The sequence below is a fragment of the Megalobrama amblycephala genome, linkage group LG15 (genome assembly GCF_018812025.1).
Source record: "Megalobrama amblycephala isolate DHTTF-2021 linkage group LG15, ASM1881202v1, whole genome shotgun sequence".
Classification (NCBI taxonomy): Eukaryota; Metazoa; Chordata; class Actinopteri; order Cypriniformes; family Xenocyprididae; genus Megalobrama; species Megalobrama amblycephala.
The window spans coordinates 18,382,118-18,400,635 of NC_063058.1; the positions used below are offsets into that span (position 1 = coordinate 18,382,118).

Genomic DNA, 18,518 nt, shown 5'->3' on the forward strand with positions numbered 1-18,518 from the left:
GCCACATAATGGTCTGGCATGTATACTACATCAGTTTGAGTCGTTTCAGTGGTTTCGTGTGGACGCAGATATTTTTTGAGACAAGGAAAAAAAAGATCGGTTTAAGGTAAGCTCCGGCTTCGTGCGGACGTAGCCTTAGTAGGATTAATCTCTTTAATTTATACAGTGAAGACTATGCAGTGGTCTGTTGATTTATTTATTTTTATTGCGGGAATGCTATATTTGTGAAGCTCTAAGTTGTTCCTAATCCTGCTTCCAGTAATCAGCCCCAAAAACCCTGATCGGAGCACCCTCACTTTCGATTCCCATCCCTAATTCCTTAGCAGCACAAATAAAGAACAGTTGTGATGGACTAAATAGACATGTAACTTGAAATTCTCCACATTTTTATGCATGCTTTAGTCAGCAAGGAGGCCTCAGGCTCAAACCATAGTACAAAGTGGGATTCTGAGAGCGTAATGGGATCTATGGCTTACATACTGTGAATTCTGCCTGTGAAGTTACCATCACCATGGAGACTCTTTTCATCTGCTTGCAGTCTAGGTGAACGATTGGTTAAGCCTTCAGGAGATCTCATTGGATGTGTTGGGTTTATGCACTTACGATGGCTCCTTCAAAGCAGCCTTCAGGTATCTTCCAACATTCTGCTACTAAATTCCTTGCTAGGCTCTACATTAGACCTGACATGGGCATGGCACACAAAACTAGCCCTGACTCATTATCTCAGGAACCATCAGAAATGTATTGCTCTGTCATTGGGGGTCAATGGTTACTTCTCTAAAAATAAGTGCCGTTGAGAAAAATGGCCACATCCTCTTATTGTTTGTCTAGACTTGTTCCATCTCCTGATCAAGCCTACATTTCCACTGAGTAATGACTATCTCCATTCAGGCTAAATGGCAGGTCATAAGAGCTCTGTGAGGAACGGCTATTGTCTAAACGTTCTTCAACCATGGAAGAGGTTCTCGTCCTTCAGGTTCACAGTCTTGAAAAAGCCGCTCAATGTGCTCTCATGTCTTTTGAGGCCAAATCCCAACATCTTTTTAGGGCTTAAAGGCTCTTCCTTCCAGACACGGACAACCCAGATTTATGATATTGATGGAATGGAGCCCAGAGTCTTGTTTGTGTTGTTATTTCTCAAGTCAATAAGCTTTTAGTCAAAGGATCATCCAGTATGGCCATATAGTAAATTTTCTCAATGTTAATGTTATTTTTGTTGTGACATGCGTCCTATTTAAACAAAGGATTTGGACAGATGCAGTGACATTCTGTTTCCCTTGAGGACCCCCCCCCCCCCCCCCCACCCCACCCCAAGTCCTCACAAAACAACATGCAATACCCGTGCAACAGCGTAAGCCTTGGCAATGAGCAAATGCAATAGCCTGGTAAGATGTAAATGAATAAAATAGCACTGAAACAAACAAGTCCATTACTGCGTTGCATACTTTAATGCTATTATCATATTTCACACTAAACCACCCACTGGAGGACGAAAAGTGCACGGTTTAGCAAGTCTCATGAGGTTTTGTGGAATTTGTTTGTGACGATGTTATGGTTGTTGGCTTGCTCATCTGTGTTAACAGGGAAACTCTAATAGTGGAACACAAAGCTGAGTGATGGATTTATTCTCACATATTTCCAAACTAAAATTAAAGGAAAGGAAAAACTTACTGGCTTCATAGCAAGCTACCTTTTAATACCTCATATTTGACTGATTTGGTATGTAAATAGTGCAATACACACACAAATATTGGGTAAATTTAGTCAATTAAAAAAAAAAAAAAAAAAAAAAAACATTTTTATTGAATGTATTTTAAATATTCAAAATGAACATTTCTCTTGCCTTGTCTGCCATCTTTGATTTATTTTTGAGCTTGTTCTTCTGGTCTCCTTTTCAAGTGTGTTTCTATGTGGGTGAGTGCATTTTAGAAAATGCACTGTAAAAAAAAAATCCCAGTAAAATTTACGGTAAAAAAACGGCAGCTGTGGTTGCCAGAACTTTACTGTAAAAAATACGGTAGCGACGTAAAAAAAAAAAATCTGTTAAATTTACGGTAAATTTACGTATTTCTTTAACTGATATAATGTTAATTTCCCAACCTAATGAAGTATTAATATCTGTTTTGTACCTTTATAATACACTGACAGTCACCAAACACAGTGGTGATGAGTCACATGATTAATCAAAGTTCATCACAAGCAGCTTTTCCACAAGCTGAGAAGGACAATACTAATATATAGAAGGTGCACACCGTGTCATTCACACACTAAACACACTAAACACCATCATGGTAACACATGACATTTTAAAAATGCAATAAACATTAATTTAACAACATTAGATGTAACATAAAACCCTAATGTACATAACTGATTAGAAAAAAATGAGAAAAACTAAGAAGAAACAGAGTTATTTCAACGAAAATATATCAAATGTGAAGTGTCACGCAGGGAATTGTGGGAATGTCAATTTACGTTTTTTCACTGTAAATTTTTACAATGAATTGTTATTTTTCACTTCCAAAAACTGTGAATTTAACGGTATTTTACCGTAAAGTTACATTAAATGTACGGTTAGATCTATTACAGTTATTCACCGTATATAGTACGGAAACTTAGTGTAAACCAATTAACAGTTTTTCACCGCAGCATTTTTACAGTCTTTTACTGTTAAAATCACGGTCATTTTTTACAGTGTACATTTAGATTTTTCTGTTACTTTGGTTATATATAATTATGTATTTGTGTGTGTGTGTGTGTGTTTTTTTTTTATATATATATAAAAAATATGTATTTTTATATATATATATATATATATAATATATATATATATAAAATACATATAAAATACACACACACGTGTATGTGTGTGTTCATGATACCTCATGCGATAATTTATGGTAATGAAATTGAAATGTATTGTAAAGTGTTACTGTTTATACATATGTTAATTCACATAAAAACACAAAAAACAATACCACATAATGTCATACTCCATTATTTTTAACTCATTTCAAAATGCTTTTAAGTAATCAATTACTTGACAGCAACACTTGATTATTTCATAGCCATTATTTCACAATTTAACTCTCCGTAGCAGAAACTTGCCAATAATATTGCACTTCATATTTTCTTTGCCTGTTGCATCATGCTATCTTTCTGCCTGAATCTTCTTGTTACGTTAGCAACCCACCAGTCTCCCGTGATGTAAGCTCTCTTGTGGCCTGGACTCATTCAGATTCAGACACTCAAGCAGTCTTTTTTCTCCCACCCAGTGCTGTTCTTTTCACCCATCCTGCTTGGCAACAGATGAATGATTTAGCATCAGTTATCGTGGCTCAAAAACTCCTGAGTCAAATAATATGTTTTTAGTGACAGAGTGTTCTTCACCACAGATTATTCATATAGAGTAGGAGTCAATCTTTCTCTTAGATTTGAGGAGAAAGCCAGTGTGTCATCCAACAGTAGGTCAAGAACTGAGGCGGTGTGATGTAATTATCTGCATGGGTCACTTCCTGCATGTCCTTTTTGGTTGTCCCATCACAATCACAAGTGAGAATGTGAAGGAAACGGAGGGAGGGAAAGTTCTTGGCCGGCGTTTGCAGTGGCAGCTATAGCTCAGTTTGTTCTGGCTCCTTTTGAGGAAAAACGCAGATGTTGACGTGGTACACTCGCTTCCGATTGGTCCCCATTACCATTTTATAAAACTGTTGACTAGTTCATTTTTGGATAATATGAATGAGGATTTATTCACCCTCGTTCCAGTCAAAAACAAGCTGGTGAGCATCCCGTTCAGTTAATCCAAACGCTTTTGGTACTTGCATGTAATGTAGCGCAACAATATTATCCAGATGTGCAAAAGGGATTTGATGGCTTTTTGTGCAGAGTAAACATTCTTCAAAATGTCTCCTTTACTTTTCCACAGAAAAAATAAGGTCCTACAGGTTTGAAACGACATAAGGTTGACTAAATGATGGAAAAAGAGAATTTTTTCATTAGTTTTTTCTATTTACTCTACATTATATTGGTAGGATTTATGAACCTATTATAAAACAGAGCTAAAGAAGTGGCAAATTTCACTTAAACAGTGCACATTTGCTTACATTCCCTAAAATAATGAACAAGGATACCATAAACACAAAGCCAAAATCATATTGTGCCAGAAGAGTAGAGTATTTCACAAATGAGTTTCCTGAACAACAATCAGCTGACCCAAGTTCCTTCACCACTTTAAATTATACATAAACCATTTGGAACTAACTAAAAACCAAAAAAGCGCTGAAAACGTTGTGTTTTAACAGGACTGTAACTTTGTTTTGTCTGGCAGCTAATAATGTGAAAAAAATAATAAAAACCCAAATTTTCCCAGTAGGAAGGCTAATTTCAATCTTTTGATGTGGACACCACCATTGCCACTCAAATGCCACTGTTTCCCACACTGGTTTCCAACATAAACACACTCCCCTCCCCCATTCACCTCATGTCTCGTGCCCTGGAGCCCAACCAAATGTAACCTCACATCTGGAGCTCTGGTTTAGCCGGGCCTGTCTGGGGTTAAACATAATCGACCGTAGATGACCCAGTCTGGAGTTACTCTTCGGTCACTGCAGAATCTGTTGAATCTTTGGGATTCATTGAGGTTGCTAATCGAGGCTACTAGGTTTGTTTGAAAAGCCATGGTGCACCTCTTGCAAATCGTTTGTTATATTGCAGTGTCAGCCTACTTCCACTTCTCCACGTGAAGCCCTCATTGTTTGGAGCACTTCACTCTGGGTAATGTAACACTCAAACCAAGGAGTTAGCAAAATTGCTTTCTTTGGCAACATCCAGCAAAACCTGAGCCAGAGAAGTGTGCAAGGCCTCATTACCTGCCTGGCTAATGAATCTCCACATAATGCCAAGAGCTAGCTTGTCATATGACTTCCTGTGAAACAACATGCCTTTAAGCTAATTGGAGGGTGCGGCTGGAAGTGGAAAAATTAAGAAGTAGGGCAAAGGGGTCTTGAGTGATAAGACGCTTGTTGGCAAAGCTACTGAACACTTCAGATGTGGGGAAATGTTTTAATAAGATTCCTCTGCAATTGCGAGCCAGTTTCCATATTGTTGTTTAGCAAGAGTGCCATACAAGATCCTGTCCTTCTTCCTCAAAGCAATGCCACTGACTAAGACTTTTTTTTCTGGGTTTTCAGTGCTTGATTAGAAGTCATGAAAATTTGCTATTGCTAATATGTTAAAAAAAAAAAAAAAGGGGAAAAAAAGAAGACTTGGTGAAATAAGTCAAATAAATAAGCCTTGGTTAGCCTAAGAGACAACATTAAAAGGTGCCGTATAAACGTCTTTTTAAAAGATGTAATATAAGTCTAAGGTGTCCCCTGAATGTGTCTGTGAAGCTTCAGATCAAAATACCCCATAGATTTTTTTTTTATTCATTTTTTTTAATTGCCTATTTTGGGGCATCATTGAATATGCGCCGATTCAGGCTGTGGCCCCTTTAAATCTCGTGCTCCCCTCCCCCGGAGCTCGCGCTTGCCTTAACCAGCATAAACAAAGTTCATACAGCTAGTATAACCCTCAAAATAGATATTTACAAAGTGTTCATCATGCAGCTTGTCTAATCGCGTAAGTACAGTGTTTATTTGGATGTTTACATTTGATTCTGAATGAGTTTGATAATGCTCCGTGGCTAAAGCTAACATTACACACTGCTGGAGAGATTTATAAAGAATGAAGTTGTGTTTATGAATTATACAGACTGCAAGTGTTTAATAATGAAAATAGTGACGGCTCTTGTCTCCGTGAATACAGTAAGAAACGATGGTAACTTTAACCACATTTAACAGTACATTAGCAACATGCTAACGAAACATTTAGAAAGACAATTTACAAATATCACTAAAAATATCATGATATCATGTCAGTTATTATTGCTCCATCTGCCATTTTTCGCTATTGTTCTTGCTTGTTTACCTAGTCTGATGATTCAGCTGTGCACAGATCCAGACGTTAATACTGGCTGCCCTTGTCTAATGCCTTGAACATTAGCTGGCATATGCAAATATTGGGGTCATACATATTAAAGATCCCGACTGTTGCGTAACAGTCGGTATTATGTTGATTTATATAAGAATGAGGAAATAACGGTGTTTGAGACTCACTTTATGTAATTTTCATGTACTGAACTCTTGTTATTTAACTATGCCAAGATAAATTCAATGTTTAATTCTAGGGCACCTTTAAAAAAAAAACTAAAAAATCTCACTGACCCCAAACTTTTGAATAGTAGAGTGATACCATTGATTCCACAATGATACCATTGTTTTCCTTGTATATTGTTTTCTTGCATTTGCATGGCTGGAAGTATCTATTAGGAGGAATATGGCTGCATATTGACTTACATTAAGGATTCATTAAGTTACATATGAAGGCCAAGTATGGTAACCCATACTCGGAATTTGTCCGCTGCGTTTAACCCATCCAAGTTAGTGCACACATGCTAGGAGTAGCGAGTAGTAAACACACTCACAGCAAACCGTGGACACACACCCGGAGCAGTGGGCAGCCATTTTGCTGTGGCACCCGGGAAGTGATTGGGGGTTAGGTACCTTGCTCAAGGGCACCTCAGTCAGTACTGAGAATCAAACCCGCAACCTTCAGGTTACCAGTCTGACTCTCTAACCATTAGGCTACGACTGACTGTCATTGTGCACATAGAGTATCCCAGTGCATTCATTCGCTTGCGTTTGTTTTCTTGCAGCTGTGTTGAGGTAGAAGAGCACCATGCTGTGGACATTGACGTTTACCACTGTCCCAACTGTGACGTCCACCACGGACCCTCTCTGAGTATGTATCCACTTTTTTGACACTTAGACCCTATTGGTTTACCAGTAAATTTAAATTAAGCTCCTTTAGATTTTGCCTTTATGTGTTTGGAATATGTTACCAACCTAATTATCTGATGGAGACAGGAACTGGTTTAAGAGGATGCTGCCTGTGTCTGGTCAGCTGAATCACTGTGATCAACAAGCAGTGTTGCACAACAGATGTTATGGCATTGTGGTTGTCTAGTAATGACTGTGGTATTGTTCCAAGGCCAGACGTATTGAATTCTCTTTGCCTTATTTTTACAGTGAAGAAGCGAAGTAACTGGCACAGACACGACTACACCGAGCCAGATGACGGCAGTAAGCCAGTGCAGGCTGGCACCTCTGTGTTTGTGCGGGAGCTGCAGGCCAGGACCTTCCCTAGGTATGTGTGCCAATTGTGGGAAACCAACACCGTCGTGACAAAGCACTCCAGTGCTTGGTGCTGCCCATGATGCCACACGATACACATGGGCACAGCTCTTTGCTGAAAACCAGTGGTCATTGTGGCAGTGGCCTGAAAAGTTTGATTGTAGATCAAGAAAGCTTTAGCATATTCAAGTTTTTCAGTAAATAACAACTTTTTTATATATATATATATATATATATATATATATATATAACAAATTGTTTCAATTTTGCCTGAGTAGTTTACTCAGATCAGCTCTTTATTCAGTAATTCACCTGTGTTTTAATCTGCAGTGGAGACGAGATTTTGCAGCCAATGCAGGGCGGCCAGGTCACCCAGCGGTATCTGGAGAGACATGGTTTCCGCTATCCCATCGTTGTATCCAAAATGGAAGGGCTTGGTCTCCGATTACCTCCGCCAGATTTCTCCGTCAAGGATGTAGAACGCTACGTCGGTAAGGAGGGAGAGTGGAATGATTTGCTATCATCCTCTTCAGCCTGTTTTTTCCACCTTTACCCATTGTGCTCCACTATATAGCCATTGAGCAGCAGCGCTTCAAGGGTTTAAATATTAATTCCATTAAGAGTTGTCTTCATGTAATGGAGTTGCATTACAGTCCAGCCACTGCGGAGATCAGATGTTAATCTTAGGTGAGTCAAATGGGTCTAGCCTTTTAGCAAACATTAATCAACCTGTAATGAAATAAGAGTGTAGATAAAAGTGGTGTACCTTACACCAGCCTAGCAGGCCTCATCTCATTGAGAGTCTGGTCCTTATAGTTTCTGATTACACAGCCGCTATATCTTTCCCACTGAGCTTTGTCCGTAAAGTTTAGGTTACAGCTCACTCCTCTACCTCTCACATTTGTGTATATTATTGTTATCATGATACACACAGCAATCAGCTGCTCCATTTGGGTCCTGGAGGGGTGCCTGTGGCCCACTGGGAATGAAAGTGTGATTATATTGCACTTACAGTGAGGTGACAAAAGATTTACTACTGCCACACCTTCTGGTGTTTACGTGACTCGTGTTGGGCCACTGCTAATCTATTTAGCCCTTTAAGTTAGCAGCCTCTTAAGTATTTTTTTTTTTGTCTGAAGACACGTTAAGAGAATGAATATGATTTGTGGACTGAAGAATGATATTGTTTGTGTGAGACCCAACAAATGTGGTCAAAAGTTGTAGGCATTTCTTCTGCAAACACATTAGCACATTGCTAATGTTCATGCAAAATGCTAATTGTTGACATTTTCACTTATGTTTCTGCAAAAACATACTGATTTGCTGGCAAAATTAGCTGTTGAGATGCATGACAGAGTTTGTGAGAGATATCAAGAGATGGCTGTTTATTTGATCAGCTCTTTAACCTTTTCTAAGCGAAGAGATATGTGACTTTAGCAATGACCATCGATGGGTGCGATATCCCTAAGCATCGTTTCAAAATGATTTTAAAAACAGCTGGCTGATGCACTATTTTTTGCTAAAACAGAAACCAAAATTAATGTTTTAATTTGAAAACTAGAATTAATAATAACATTTTGGTAATTAAATTTGGAGTGCTGTGTGTTATATTGACTATTATATTATATATGATATATTAAACCAAAGTTCTTATGCATATTTTACATTTTGATACTCTAGCATCATTTTCAGTCACAGTAAAGTGCGTCCACACTGCTGACTTGTTGGCTGCATCTGAAAGCTAAAAAATGCTGCCTTCAGAGGATGCATTCCAAGGTAGGAAGGCATCAAGGCTGCGTCCTTCGGAGGTTGCATTTGAAGGCTGCATACGTCATCAAGGATGTCTTATTTAAGAAAAGTAACCATAATAAAATTGATTGATATTCCTCTTTCTTACTTTGCAATCCAATGGTTATTTTTCTTAAAGGTGCCCTCGAATGAAAAATTGAATTTATCTTGGCATTGTTAAATAACAAGAGTTCAGTACATGGAAATGACATACAGTGAGTCTCAAACTCCATTGTTTCCTCCTTTTTATATAAATGTCATTTGTTTAAAAGACCTCCAAAGAACAGGCGAATCTCAACATAACACCGACTGTTACGTAACGCCCCCAATATTTGCATATGCCAGCCCACGTTTCCAACATTATAAAAGGCATTAGACAAGGGCAGCCAGTATTAACGTCTGGATGTGCACAACCAAATCATCAGACTAGGTAAGCAAGCAAGAACAACAGCGAAAAATGGCAGATGGAGCAATAATAACTGACATGATCCATGATTACATGATATTTTTAGTGATATTTGTAAACTGTCTTTCTAAATATTTCGTTAGCATGTTGCTAATGTACTGTTAAATGTGGTTAAAGTTACGATCGGTTATTACTGTATTCACGGAGACAAGAGAGCCGTCGCTATTTTCATTTTTAAACACTTGCAGTCTGTATAATTCATAAACACAACTTCATTCGTTATAAATCTCTCCAACAGAGTAGTATTAGCCGTTAGCCACGGAGCACTATCAAACTCATTCAAAATCAGAAGTAAACAATATAACAGTATACAATACTCACATAATCTGACGCATGCATGCCGCATACATGACGAACACTTTGTAAAGATCCATTTTGAGGGTTATATTAGCTGTGTAAACTTTAAGGCACTGTTCAAGGCAAGCGCAAGCTCTGTGGGCATGGACCACGGGATTTAAAGGGGCCGCAGCATAAATCGGCGCGTTTATAATGATGCCCCAAAATAGGCAGGTAAAAAAATTAATAAAAAAAAATCTATGGGGTATTTTGAGCTGAAACTTCACAGACACATTCAGGGGACACCTTAGATTTATATTACATCTTTTAAAAACATAATCTAGGGCACCTTTAAATGAGACCGCCTCAATGACGTATGCAGCCTTTAAATGTGACCTCCGGAGGATGCAGCCTTCGAAATGAGACGCAGCTAATGTTAGCTTCACTTCCTGACGATTTTCGAAGGCAGCATAGATGTATCCTTCACTGCCTTTGATATCCCACAATCCTGTGCGTTCCCTTCCGTAACGAAAGAAAGTTGTGGTTGGTGGATAGTTTGTGTAAATATAAACGTTCCACTTTTGATGTTATTTCTAGCGAGAAATTGCTATTGGTTGTCACCAAAGCATGCTCTGTTTTGTTGTAGATCATTAAACCATTATGGTGCCTTAGAAGTCTGTAATCTGTTTCATGAGTTGCCTTCATGTGCAAACGCCGCCTCTGAAATCATTGCCTGATAAGGCTGTGAGGCAACAAGTCAGCAGCCTAAGCTTTCGGATGCAGCCGTTGTAGCTTATCCATGTTGGGTGCACAAAATAACACAGTTCACCGGATTAAGTGATGCAATGATTTCAGCCCTTCAAAACTATCACTAATCTTGCTGAATACACAAAGAACACTTCCCATTGTTTTGTGCAAGAGATATGCTTTTTAGCATTCGTAGCATAAAGCTAAAAACATTAAATTTGGGAAATGTGCTACTTTGAGTTTACGAAATATGCCAGCCAAAAATGTGTGTGTGTATATAAGTTTAATTGCTTGATGACTGTTAAAGTTAACTGCAGTGACGTAACGTCTGGAGCACGTACTAAAAGCTCTAGCTTTTGTCTTTAATGCACTTCTGACTGCTAACTGCAGGATAGCTGCCCAGCTAATTCAGTTACTTCAATGGGCAGCTTGCCTGCATGGCTCCCCAGCCAGCAAAATCGAACATTGTGGGTTTTTTCCACATTGCCATTTGCTTATAATGACAAACCACACTCTACTCCTGCTTTTTTGAAAGCCACTTATGTCCCACACTGCTTTGGGAACATGCTTTTGGGATTAAAAAAGACATTTTATGTCTCCAGAGCTAAAATGTTTGTTACTGGATAAAAGGAGTAATTAATGGCATAAATACTTTAATTTATGCACATATAAACACATATTACAGTCTTGGAGCTTGGAGCGCCTGGAATTTTTAAAATCGAATCCGTGTTTGTTGTAGCACCACTGTGGATTTGGATCCATAAAGGATCCAATAGCCATTTTTATTGGCAGTGTTGCAAGTCTTGATCCCAGAACAGCAGTAAAGGATCTTTTTATGGTCGTCTTTGTGGGATGAGTCTGTTTCTGGCTAGGTACACTAGGGTGCCGTTTGTGTACACAAGCACCAGCTGTCCTGTTCAGTGTTTGAGGTTTTTCCCAGCAGCGTTCTGATGGGTTTTGATGTTCTGCCTGCCAGTTGTCTCTCTCACAGTTATAAACATGAGCTGATTTCTTGCTAAGAAGCATCAAATGAAGCAGATCTTTCATTGTAGCTTCGGTGGAGACGTGGCCTTATTTGAAGACAATGGGAAACTTTTTAGTGCCAAGACTCTGGGCATTTGACATGATGTTCAATCTTTCTTTCATTTAAAATATACTTTATGGCCATTTAATGATGTTGATTATTGTAATTTATCCCTGTTGAGTTTATTTGGGTAATAATATTTGTTATGGTATTCTGTTCCTTTGATGCCCACACATGCACATCACTCAACTTGCTCTCTTTGCTTATAGGAGGTGACAAAGTGATTGATGTCATCGATGTGGCCAGGCAAGCAGACAGCAAGATGAAACTGAGTGCTTTTGTGAAGTATTACTACAGCCCTCAGCGGCCCAAAGTCCTGAACGTCATCAGTCTGGAGTTCTCAGACACCAAGTTAGTATTGTTTGAAAGCTGCTGACAGTGAACACAAAAGGTGTCTTTTCTTACTGCAGAGAAAATGTACACTTTGATGACAACCTAAATGTGTTGCGCTCAGGATGTCAGAGCTGGTGGTGGTCCCCGATATCGCTCAGAAGATGTCTTGGGTGGAGAACTACTGGCCTGATGACTCTTACTTTCCCAAGCCGTTTGTGCAGAAGTACTGTTTAATGGGCGTGAAGGACAGCTATACCGACTTCCATATTGATTTTGGAGGCACATCTGTGTGGTACCACGTCTTGTGGGTAAGTTCGCATCACAAACATTTGTTCTTTCTTTTCATTAGAGGTTTCCACAAAAGAAATGTTTCTGGAACGGTAAGTCAGCACATTAGAATGATTTCTGAAGGATCATTCTGAATTAAAATAGAAAGGTTTTTTTATTATTATTTATACTTTTTATATAATATTATATATATATATATATATATATATATATATATATATATATATATATATATATATATATATATATATATATATATATATATATATATTAGTACATTAGTACAGTCCAAAAGTTTGGAACCACTAAGATTTTTAATGTTTTTAAAAGAAGTTTCGTCTGCTCACCAAGGCTACATTTATTTAATTAAAAATACAGTAAAAAACAGTAATATTGTGAAATATTATTACAATTTAAAATAACTGTGTACTATTTGAATATATTTCACAAAGTAATTTATTTCTGTGATGCAAAGCTGAATTTTCAGCATCATTACTCCAGTCTTCAGTGTCACATGATCCTTCAGAAATCATTCTAATATGCTGATCTGCTGCTCAAGAAACATTTAATGTGTACAATTGTACAAAATATTTGTGTACAATATTTTTTTTTCAGGATTATTTGATGAATAGAAAGTTCAAAAGAACAGTGTTTATCTGAAATCTAATCTTTTGTAACATTATAAATGTCTTTACTGCCACTTTTGATTGATTTAATGCATCCTTGCTGAATAAAAGTATTCATTTCTTTCATTTCTTTTCAAAAAAATAAAAATAAATTCTTACTGACCCCAAACTTTTGAACGGTAGTGTATAATGCTACAGAAGCTTTGAATTTCAGATAAATGCTGTTCTTTTGAACTTTCTATTCATCAAGGAATCCTGAAAAAAAAAAAAGTACACAACTGTTTTCAACATTGAAAATAATCATAAATGTTTATTGAGCAGCAAATCAGCATATTAGAATGATTTCTGAAGGATCATGTGACACTTAAGACTGGAGTAATGATGCTGAAAATTCAGCTTTGCATCACAGGAATAAATTACTTTGTCAAATATATTTAAATAGTACACAGTTATTTTAAATTGTAATAATATTTCACAATATTACTGTTTTTTACTGTATTTTTAATTAAATAAATGTAGCCTTGGTGAGCAGACGAAACTTCTTTTAAAAACATTAAAAATCTTAGTGGTTCCACTTTTGGACTGTACTGTGTATGTGTGTGTGTATATATATATATATATATATATATACAGGGCAGGGGGAAAAGAAAACATTTATTTTAATGTGTCACAATATTACTGTTTTTACTTTAATTCTTATCAAATAAATGCAGACTTGGTAAACAGAAGATATTTCTTTTAAAAACAAAAAAACTTTTTAACGATTTTTCAAAAACAAATTTGCTGAATTGTGTGAACTAAAATGAGGGAGGATCAATGACTTATTTATTTCCTTACCTGTAGGGGGAGAAGATTTTTTACTTGATAAAGCCGACCCCGGCCAACCTTGCACTATATGAAGAGTGGAGCTCGTCCCCGAACCAGAGCGAAGTGTTTTTTGGAGAGAAAGTGGACAAGTGCTACAAATGTGTTGTGCGGCAGGGAACAACACTTCTGATTCCGACAGGTTAGCATTATCTTTTTATTTTTGGGCACAACAGTGTTTTTATTTTATTTTATTTTATTTTATTTTATTTTATTTTATTTTATTTTATTTTATTTTATTTTATTTTATTTTATTTTATTTTATTTTATTTTATTTTATTTTATTTTATTTTATTTTATTTTATTTTATTTTATTTTATTTTATTTTATTTTATTTTATTTTATTTTATTTTATTTTATTTTATTTTATTGATGCTATTCAAATAAAATTTAACGAAATTAAATGGCTTTTTTATTTTTTTGGTTCCTAAATAAATAAATTATACTATAGTAACTTTGAGGTGTATGTTTGTTTTTGTTTTTTCTTTATTTATCCTAAGGTACTTTAAGATGAGGAGTTAAATTGTATAATACATTTTGAGTCAAAAGTGAAACGTAATTTTTCTAGGTTAAATTCTTTGTGCAGGATATTTATGCAGAGAAAAATGTCGACAGTAGGTGTAAGTCACCATGACACAAAATGACTATTCTTTTTTATGGAATTATGCTGCATTTATCATAAATGATTTATCTGTGCACATCGTTTTTTAAAACTTCATGTGCCTTCATAATCTTTAATCAAAATAACTTCCCCTCCATCTTGAAATGACATCTCTTCTCTAATGATGCGTTTACTGTCGCGAGGGCGGGACAAACTGTCACTCACATGAGATCTCGGCAATCGCAAACCACAGCCATCCAATCAGTTTCCGATGGACAAAAAGTCCAACCCTACTTTATTTTTTTCTCATTCGTGAAGACATTTCACTTGGATATATGTCTCAATGCTGACTTTAAGCCAACCAGGGCAGCAACAGCCCAACCAATGGCAGGAATTTGAGGTTGGGCTACTGTTCGAGTGAAAACCCGTTTAAAAACAGTCATTATTTTACTTTCTGGTAGTGCAAAAACTACTCCCTTCACATTAAACAAGAAAAATGAAGTATTATGTTTGTCTGAGGGTTTTTTACAAACACACGGATGTTGGAGCAAGAGGAACCATAGAGGAACTGGTATTCCACTTACTGTGGAGCAGCTGTTTTTTAATGGTGGTTTCACAGGAAGGCCAGAGCTGATTTGTGTTTTTCGTTTCAGGTTCAGACGTTGCAGGAATGAGCAGTCACTCGTACCACCCAGAAAGCTACATGAATCTTAGCTACATTTTATCCAGTATAATGTTCATTAGTGAAGCTCCAAAGCCTTTTTTGAGTTGCAATACTTGCACAAACATCCAATAGTGTATTGTCATCATGACTTCATATATGAAGTCATATAATAGGGTATATATGGGTGGCGTCATAAATCTCAACATTTTATGAAACCTCACTCTCAAAATGAACAGGTCAGGATACGTGGTCTTAAATGTATCTGGTTCCCAGCTGTGTTGATGGCACTAGCAGACCGGTTTAAAACCTTCACATCCCCCTGCTGTGAGACAGACTTCAAAAGTCCTTCAAAAGCTGTGATATGAAAGTTGCTCATTGTCGGGGCTCTGCCTCTGAATCTGATGTATATTTATGCTTTCCCACACTTCGCATGTGGCCTATATGTTGAAGCGTAGACAGGAAGTCGTGGATGCAGTTGACAGACTGGTTGTTTGGTGCGCTCTGCAGTCTGCAGTGGTTTTGAAACACTCTGGGGGTTTGATTCCCCTCAGCAGATCTCAGTTAGCCGTATAATCATGGCCCACCCAGCAAACGTATGTGAACTTTTGCTTGCCATTTGAAGTCCTGTGCATTTACAGTTTGTTGTAGGAGCATGTTTGTAAAGTTTGAAGGTGTTGAAGTTACATTTCTATAAACTCGAGGTCTGAATTGTCTAAAAACATTTCAGTGGATTTTGTGAAGTTGGTCTCTCGGTCCAGCTTTGCCGTACACCGGATATGAATGGCTCACTGTTGGCTTGAAGGGGACAGCTGCAGTTCAGACCAGATGTCTGAATGTGTCTGCATCTGTCGGTCAGCTGTTGGCACACTCTTGACCTCTTTTGCAGGATGGATCCATGCGGTTCTCACCTCTCAGGATTGCATGGCTTTCGGCGGGAACTTCCTCCACAACCTCAACATAGGCATGCAGCTCAGGTGAGCGAGTGCTTTCACTCTTCAGGAATCTGAATTGGAGTGCTGTGGCTTCTGTTAGCCTTAGTGTCTCCTAAAATTTTGCCAATATATTTTCTTCAATAAAATTCTGTCTAGAATGAAAATGTCCCCAACAGCGTAGTAGTAGTAGTAGTAGTAGTAGTAGTAGTAGTAGTAGTAGTAGTAGTAGTAGTAGTAGTAGTAGTAGTATAGTAGTAGTAGTAGTAGTAGTAGTAGTAGTAGTAGTAGTAGTAGTAGTAGTAGTAGTAGTAGTAGTAGTAGTAGTAGTAGTAGTAGTAGTAGTAGTAGTAGTAGTAGTAGTAGTAGTAGTAGTAGTAGTAGTAGATAATAATAATAATAATAATAATAATAATAATAATATAACAAAGAGCAACAAATGAATAAATAAAAATGTTAGTAAAAATAATAAACTACTATTATTATTATTATTATTATTATTATTATTATTATAATAAAAAGAAGCAAAAATTAATGTGGAAAAATGATATTAAAATACTAAAAATATAATAATAATTAATATAATAATGATGATGATAATAATAATATAATTTATTTAATATAAAATATAATTTATTAGTGTGTGTGTGTGTGTGTGTGTATATGTATATATATATATATATATATATATATATATATATATATATATATATATATATATATATATATATATATATATATATATATATTTTTTTTTTTTTTTTTTTTTTTTTTTTTTTTAATCAAATTTAATACAATTTATAAAATGTAATAAATCAAATTTAATTAATAATGTTCTCCAATAAAATTCTCTTGAATGAAAATGTCCCTAAGAGCATAACATAAAAATTATTATTCAATAATAATAATAATAATAATAATAATAATATTTATTATTATTATTATTATTATTATTATTATTATTATTATTATTATTATTATTATTATTATTAACACAACAATTACGCAACAATGAATATGGAAAAATGATATTAAAATAATAAAAATATAATAATAATTAATATAATAATGATGATAATAATAATAATATAATTCATTAATTATATATATATAAATATAATTATATATATATATAAATATATATATAAATAAAATGTATGTTAGTTAGTTATGCTGTTAGGGACATTTTCATTATAGACAGATTTTTAGAAAAAAGCTAAATAAGATTATTAATATTATAATTATAATAACAAAGCAAAAATGAATGTGGAAAAAAATGTTATTAAATTAATTTATTATTATTATTATTATTATTATTAACAAAATATATTATATACTGTTGCCATACACACTGGCCAACTTATTATTTATAACTAATTAAACTAAATTATTATTATTATTATTATTATTATTATTATTATTATTATTAATAATTTAAATATTTAAATACTGATGCTTATCTTGTACACGCTGGCCACCTATTGGTTATAACTAAATAAACAGCAACAATAATAATTATTATTATTATTACTATAAATAATAAAGATAATAAAATATAACAGCAACAAGAGCTAAAATAAAAGTAAAACAAAAAAAGTATGTTGTTGTTGTTGTTGTTGTTGTTGTTGTTGTTATATTATTATTAATATTACACATTCTAATTATCCCAAATATAGCCAACCTAGGAAACCTAAGCAGTGGAAAAATGGTCTCAAGAACCATTTTTTCTGTCTAATGTTTTTGCGTATCAGCATATTGGTTTTTGAGTTGTGTATGTGTTGTGGCTCAAGTGAAACTACTTATGTCCTCATATTAGGTGCTATGAGATGGAGCGGCGTCTGAAGACTCCAGACCTCTTTAAATTTCCTTATTTTGAAGCCATTTGCTGGTATGTAGCCAAGAATCTGCTGGAGACTCTCAAAGGTACATCATCTTAAATCACTCAGCATGTCAATACAGGGCACTTAATTCACTGGCTTGCTGCCACTCCGTTCCCTGGTGTCCCTCCTAATCGGCTGTTTATTGTCTGTCATCAGAATCAAGAGAAGATAACTGCCTGCCTCCAGAATACCTGATCAAGGGAGTAAAAGCTTTGATAACTGCACTGAGGAACTGGCTCAAGAGAGAGGTGAAGGAAATTGTGTCTTACCACACCAGAAACTGCATTTGTTAGAACATCTGAACTCACAATTTTAGACGGGTGCTTTCACACTTGGTTCGATTGCCTGGTCTGAACCAGAGTTTGATTGCTCCAAAAGTGCTAGTGTCGAAGCATCCTTAAAACAACTTAACTCTTAAACCACCTGCAAGCATCCCATTGTACATTGTAATCCCTGATGGAACAATGAGGGCAAGGGGCATCCCAAAAGGGTCGATATCTGGTGTCAGTGCTATTGGGTAGGAACCTACGGTTTGTTCTGTGGCACAAACCCCTTATTGTCTACCATGTGTGCTCGTCTTGCCCAGGTCACAGAGCCAGCCAGCGAGGTCCCCGACCATATCAGACCTAACCATCTAATTAAAATGCTCACCAAGGAAATCCAGTACCTTGAGGTAAGCCAGACTGCTTGAAACCATGGCCATACACAGGGTTTTAGAAAAATAGAGGTCTGAAAACTGA

The 18,518-nt window shown here is 36.0% G+C and overlaps 1 protein-coding gene across 1 annotated transcript in view; it reads left to right on the forward strand.

Moving 5' to 3' along the window:
- The window catches only part of kdm7ab (lysine (K)-specific demethylase 7Ab), a 36,329-nt gene that overhangs the window by 9,063 nt on the left and 8,748 nt on the right, over positions 1–18,518 (forward strand). Inside the window, exons 2-11 of the mRNA XM_048158411.1 lie at positions 6,755–6,840; positions 7,128–7,245; positions 7,563–7,723; positions 11,803–11,944; positions 12,048–12,234; positions 13,684–13,846; positions 15,856–15,943; positions 17,715–17,821; positions 17,935–18,026; positions 18,365–18,451. Coding sequence (XP_048014368.1) covers positions 6,755–6,840; positions 7,128–7,245; positions 7,563–7,723; positions 11,803–11,944; positions 12,048–12,234; positions 13,684–13,846; positions 15,856–15,943; positions 17,715–17,821; positions 17,935–18,026; positions 18,365–18,451 — 1,231 coding nt within the window. The remainder of the gene's footprint in view (positions 1–6,754; positions 6,841–7,127; positions 7,246–7,562; positions 7,724–11,802; positions 11,945–12,047; positions 12,235–13,683; positions 13,847–15,855; positions 15,944–17,714; positions 17,822–17,934; positions 18,027–18,364; positions 18,452–18,518) is intronic.